The sequence below is a fragment of the Canis lupus genome, chromosome 22, assembly GCF_048164855.1.
Source record: "Canis lupus baileyi chromosome 22, mCanLup2.hap1, whole genome shotgun sequence".
NCBI classification, from domain to species: Eukaryota; Metazoa; Chordata; class Mammalia; order Carnivora; family Canidae; genus Canis; species Canis lupus.
The window spans coordinates 40,222,689-40,228,974 of NC_132859.1; the positions used below are offsets into that span (position 1 = coordinate 40,222,689).

Here is a 6,286-nt window from a genome sequence, read left to right on the forward strand (position 1 = left end):
GCTCGTAAATTTGTAATTTGGCAAGGGCTCAACAGGACAGTTTATCGCTACTTCAGTCAGCTGGAAAGGCTTGAAGGTTGGATTGTCCATAGCCCAGTGGCTTGGGTTCCAAAAACTATTTTTTTTAAATTCTTTATTTAAATTAAGTTTAGTTAACATATACTGTATTATTAGTTTCCGGGGTAAAGTTTAGTGATTCATCATTTGCATATAACCCCCAGTGCTCATTCCATCAAGGGGAGCATGAGACTCTTGATCTCAGGGTTGTAAGTTTGAGTCCCATGTTAGGTGTCGAGATTACTTAAAAATAAAATTACAAGTGTTTAAATATTGCTTTTAATGGTGCCCCCCCCTCCTTTTTTTTTTAATTAACAGTGCTCCCTTCTGGCACTTCCTAGTTTTAAAAATGGCTTTGATTTGCATGATCAGAATTTATCATTATGAAGTGTGTTCCCACTTTATAAATAAGAAAACTGAGATTTAGAGCCTCAGGACTTTCCCCAGATGCCCGCACAGCTGGAATCCATCTCTCTTGACTTCCATCCAGCATTTTTTTTTCTATCTCATTCTGCTCCAGGCACACTTCTGCCTGGAGAGTAAGAACCCAACCAGCAATCAGGAGACCAGGACTTATAGTCAGGAGATCAGGACTTGAAGGCCCCTTAGAATTGCTTAATCCTTTATCTCATCGAGCAAGACCATCAACCTCCACCAGAGAGGTTGCACCTCGTGTGTGGAAAAGACTAGAGAGGTCATGCAAGTGAGTTTGAACTCAGTGGGTGTTGAATTCTCACTACCCAGACACGCTTGTTTGGTATCTTAATCAACTGGGGAATATTCTTCACTTTCTGAAGAAATGAGTTGGCAGCGTACTCTCGGAATTGTTGGGTCTTTTTTTTTTTTTTTTTAAGATTTTATTTATTGGGCAGCCCGGGTGGCTCAGCGGTTTAGCGCCACCTTCAGCCCAGGGTGTGATCCTGGAGACCCGGGATCGAGTCCCACGTCAGGCTCCCTGCATGGAGCCTGCTTCTCCCTCTGCCTGTGTCTCTGCCTCTCTCTCTGTCTGTCTGTCTGTCTCTCTCTCTCTGTCTCTCATAAATAAATAAAATATTTTAAAAAAAGAACCTTTAAAAAAATATTTTATTTATTTATGAGAGACACAGAGAGAGAAGCAGAGACATAGGCAGAGGGAGAAGCAGGCTCCCTGCGGGGAGCCTGATGTGGGACTCTATCCCAGAGCCCCGGGATCATGACTTGAGCTGAAGGCAGACACTCAACCATTCAGCCACTCAGGCATCCCAGAATTGTGAAGTCTTCTGTTGTTTATTTCCCTCCCTAAGGGAATCCAGAAGTCTTGGCTTTTTGTGCGAACTCTTTCACTTTTAAAATATTTATAGCCAAATATTAAAAACTTCTTTTGTTACCAGCAGATGCTACAGGTCAAACATGTCTGACTTTGGATTGAGGGTTTTTTCTTTCCTGTTCTAAGAAGCCCCTTTGCAACCTCTCAAAAGCATTTGTGAGTGGGGTAAGCAGTGTTAACTGGATATCCAAAGTGAAGTCTGGGAAAAGTTTTCATGTGTAACAACTAAGGTCTCAGATCTTTATGACCTGTCCCCAGTAGAACCTCTTGCAGGAACACACTGGTTCAGATGCTGGCCCTCACTGTATGTCCCACACAAATTAGAGCATGGCAGGGATCAGGCCCACCCAGGACTCTGCTGAGGCAGCTGATAGATTCCTGGTGCCAGAATGAACCTTCTAGAATCTTGTTACTGAAAGTGTAGTCCCTGGATTGGTAGCATCACATGGGAGTAAATGAGAAACCGTAGGCCCTGCCCGAGACCTACCGAATCAGAAACTCTATGGAGAGTCTGGCAATCTCTATTATAAGCTTTCCAGATAATTCTTAGGCACCTAAAGTGTAGGAAACAATGTTTTATAGGCCCACATCCCTTGCCTGGAACCTTTAAGCCAGATATGTCTGCAATCAAGATTTTTCCCCCCAATTTAAGAAAGGTAATAAAGGAATCCAGTGCACTTACTACATAAGGTGACACCTCCTCCTGACTCTGGGGGCAACACCATAATCAGACATGGTAATGTTTCTGCAAGAACACATGCATTTTCCTGCTAAGAGGGTTAATAAAAACTACATTGCCTCCATTTTTCAGAGCAGTAGAGAGTCTAAGATTGCAGAGAAGGGATCAGTAGAACAGGCTTTGGTCCACAGGGAACTTGGCCAGGAGACCGCACATGGGACACTACAAAAACCAGAGTCTCATAGTTTTGCCTGTAGCTCTTTGCTTGACAAGGCATGAGCTTTACACTGGAACTAGCTTGACAATAGGCATTTTTCTTAATGCATTCGAGGAGAATATAGGTGCAGAGTTACTATGTCCATCCTTAACATGGAGCAGAAACCACAGCGGGTTCCTGTGAGCACCTTTGAGCTCCTGGGTAATACCATTTACCCAGCGAGGCTGTGATGTGCTTTCTGATGAATCTGATCTGAACTAAAACTTCAAAGCAATATAGTTGTCCTCCTCAGACCACTAAGCACCAGAACCTACAAATACATTTTCTGAGGATTCATCCTCTGCAACTCATCCCTCCTGGTTGGCTTCATTGCAAGCACTCTGAGCAGTACAGGGCATAGTACCCAGGGCAGAGGGTATGGCCTCCTTCTGTAGACAATAGCAGCCACCATTTTTGAAGTACCTACCATGTGCCAGAGGTCATGCTGGATCCTTCATCTCTTACCTCATTTCACTTCACACTAACTGCAAAGACGGGATGGATTATTTCCATTTTGCAGGTAAAGAAACTGAGACACTGAGAGGATTTTGATAGGAATGGGATGCAGGTCCCCTGATGCCAACCATAGTCGTCAACCCTGGAGTCTGCTTGGCTCCAGGGTACACAGGTGCCCTGGTTCTAGCCTTCAGGAAATCTCTGAAATGGAAAGAACCTGCGTCCTCTCTACTATGAAGGGATGAGTAATTCTTAGCAGTTAAGTTTGGTAGGTTGTGGATACCAAGAATCTAGTATGGAGGGTCAACAAGAGGGCCAGCTCTATGAGGCTTTTTATCTATGTGTGCCTTTATTTGGGGGGGAAAAGGACATTTTATACAAAAGTGGGATCAAATTTCAGAAAAGAATAGCCTCCCTCCACCTTCTTCTACAAAGGAATGGTTGGAAGCATTTTGTAACACCCTGTATCTGTTCTCTGTTCCCTGTGGCCCAGGGATACTTTGAGAACTGGCATTCTAGTTGCAGGGGCTCAACGGTCTTTCCACTTGGAGAGTCTAGGACTCAGGTCCTATTTCTCTAGAGCAGTACAACCTTGTGTTTCTGTGAAGTTCAGTGCTATTCCAGGGCCCACTGAAGCTTTGTGCTGCCCTCCTTCACTTCTGTAGCCACACAGATCTCTTTATCTTAACCTCTGTAACAATCTCAGCCCCTGGTTTCTTTTCCCTTTTTTCTTTCTTCCCTCCACCTATGTTCACTAGTTTCCCACTCCAGGCATCCCCCAAGACGTACATACTTTGGGAGTCCTAGGAAGATGACGGGAACAAATATGTTCAGCCCTGATGTAGCAGAATGGAAGCTGTGAGAACCTAGCAGGACCCTGAGGGGTGGCGTGCAGGGGAAGGAAGCCCCTCCTCACTTCTCTCCAAGTGAGATAAAGTTTCTCATTTCTTGGATAAATTGATTGGGCCACACTTAGTATGGGATGGGGCCACATACCCTCAGGGAGTCTTGTCCTCACTCCCTCTCCAGCCCTTCCCCGACACAGCGGCAGGGACAAGGCCCAGGGCCTGGGTCAGGGTGGTGCTGGCCAGACTGGCCTCTCCAAATGCTCTCTCATTCATCTCTACCTGTGTCGGGGGACTGGACATGCATGGGTGTCCCCAAATACATGTTTAAAGACGCTCATCACAGCGTTTGTAATCTTGGGGAAACTAGGAACATCAAATGCCCATCAATAGGGGAAAAGTTAAAATCTGAGGTATTCGTGTCATGACATGAGATGGGGCCCATCTGTTAGGACTGACATGGAAAATTGTTCTCAGTATCTTTCTCAATGAAGGAAAGAAATCCCAACAGAACCAAAAAAAAAAAAACAAAAACAAAAACAAAAAACAAAAAAAAAAAAAAACTCACCAAATTGGCTAACTATATGGCTGTAGGTTTGTATAAAATTGGGTGTTTGTTTATATCTCAAAGGAAAGGGTTAGGGTGAAAGGAGTAGACTGACTTTTTAACTTGAGATTGTTCTGTCCTGACTGATTTTGTTTGATTACATAAATGTGCATACTTTTTAATTTTTTTCTTAAGCAGTTGAATGTTTCAAATGTAATACATAGCTAATTTATTAAATAAAAATAAGCTTAACTGCTACCAGTAAAAGGCCACAAAATGAAAACTGTCTCCCACTCCTCAGAGGTAACTATGTGTAATTGTTTCAGCATTTTTTAAAAAGGCAGGGAGTCTTTTACTTGGCAAAGAGCAAATGTACAAAACTCTAGAAGTGATGTGCAATAAAAAAAACAAAACAAAATGTATTTTTAAAAAATGCATGGATGTGTTCCTGGACCAAAAAAAACTCCCACAGCCAACAAATATAATGAATCATCCAGGGAAACCAGAGCTTCCTGGGGACACATTTCTTTCTTTTCTTTTCTTTTTTTTTTTTTTTCTCAAATTGATTTATTAGGGGGAGAGAGAGAGAGAGAGGAGGAGGGGCCAAGGGAGAGGGAAAGAGAAAATCCCAAGCAGACTTCCTGCTGAGTAGGCAGGCCAGTGTGGGACTGGATCCCAGGACACTGAGATCATGACCTGAGCCGAAATCAAAAGTCAGATGCTTAAACAACTGAGCCACCCTGGCACCCTGGCAATGCATTTCAAATGGCAGATGAGCATCGTGGGCACTGACCCTTATCATAAAGGTTAATGTCTGTAACCCAAGATAATGTAAGCCAAGTATGGAGGAGGTAACTGGGATATACAACCCACCTTAGAATGCTAGGACTTGCATCTGGAAAATTCTATATGCCTTTCTTTCTCCTACAAGAAGAAGATACTGTTTCTCCCCTCCCCCCCCCCCATCTATTCACCCATTCCTGTCTCTTTGAATTACTGAGGGAGAGCTGTTAGACCATAGAGTACCTACTTCTGAGAGCCACCCTCTTCCTACCTGTATAAAGCATTGGTTTTCTGAATCAGTTTTGCCCAACCCCACCACTACCTCTCACCCTTGTTCAGATAGGATCAAGTTTTGTACATTTCACAGTATGATTTCCTAGAGTTTAAATATAACTGAAAACCAGATATCTACTTGGATTTACATATCTCTCTTCTTTAAGAATAGAAAAAAATAAAATGAAGCCAGGGGTGAGATTAGTTCCCAAAGGACTCTATTAATATGTATAACCTTCTTTTTATTTTTAAGAACTATCTGCTAGGATTGAGGAGTTCACCTAAATGTCTCTCCCTGCTTAGAGTGGAGGGAATAGAAGACCAGCTGGGCCTGCTTTGGGAAAAGTTCTGGGTCGGGGACAGGTGCTGAAGAACTGTGGCTACTGGGACAATGGTCTGGGCAGATCTCACTGGGGGGCCCTGCTGCCTGTCTTCCTCAGCAAGTCATTAAGGTCACTAAGGGTGAAATCTGTATGAAGCAAGGATCAAGAGCAAATTGAGAGAGAGAGTGGTGGCTGAAGGGACAGCCTGGGTGTGTTGGGGGGCAGGTGAGTGGTGTCTGGGTGTACTGTGGATAAGCTGGTGTGAAACCCTCTCCTCCCCAAGGCACTGATGAGCAGCTTCTCAGAGCTCTCATCTCTGCCCCCTCCAGGTGTCCAGATGCCTCCCTTCTCACACCTGGTATACAGTTCTGACTGGTCCAGAGGTGCCCAGATCTTCCACACTCCCTGACCACTCCATCTGTCTATCTCCCCAGGGTCTGTGCTTTAACGGCAGTGCCTTCATCTTATACCTCTCAGCTGCTGTGGTGGATGCATCTTCTGTCTCCCCCGAGAGGGACAGCCACAACTTCAACAGCTGGGCAGCCTCATCAGTGAGTTAACAAGCCCTTTCACTGCCCCCTACCACACACACACACACACACACACACACACACACACACGGTCAGGGTCATGGTCTCCTCCTCCCACTGGGGCTGGAGATCCAGGAGGGGGACCAAGTGATCTGTAGAGGCAGGAGAGCATCACCTGCAGTTGTGACACTCTGGCAATTAGCTTGTTGGTTTGAAAGCATGAAAAACTAC

At 44.5% G+C, this 6,286-nt stretch overlaps 1 protein-coding gene across 3 annotated transcripts in view; it reads left to right on the forward strand.

Annotated features, from left to right (window-relative positions):
• Positions 1-6,286, forward strand: part of CMTM8 (CKLF like MARVEL transmembrane domain containing 8) — a 110,161-nt gene that overhangs the window by 102,016 nt on the left and 1,859 nt on the right. For all 3 annotated transcript variants that reach the window (XM_072793115.1, XM_072793113.1, XM_072793114.1), the window contains one exon: positions 5,960-6,076. In XM_072793115.1, coding sequence (XP_072649216.1) covers positions 5,960-6,076 — 117 coding nt within the window. The remainder of the gene's footprint in view (positions 1-5,959; positions 6,077-6,286) is intronic.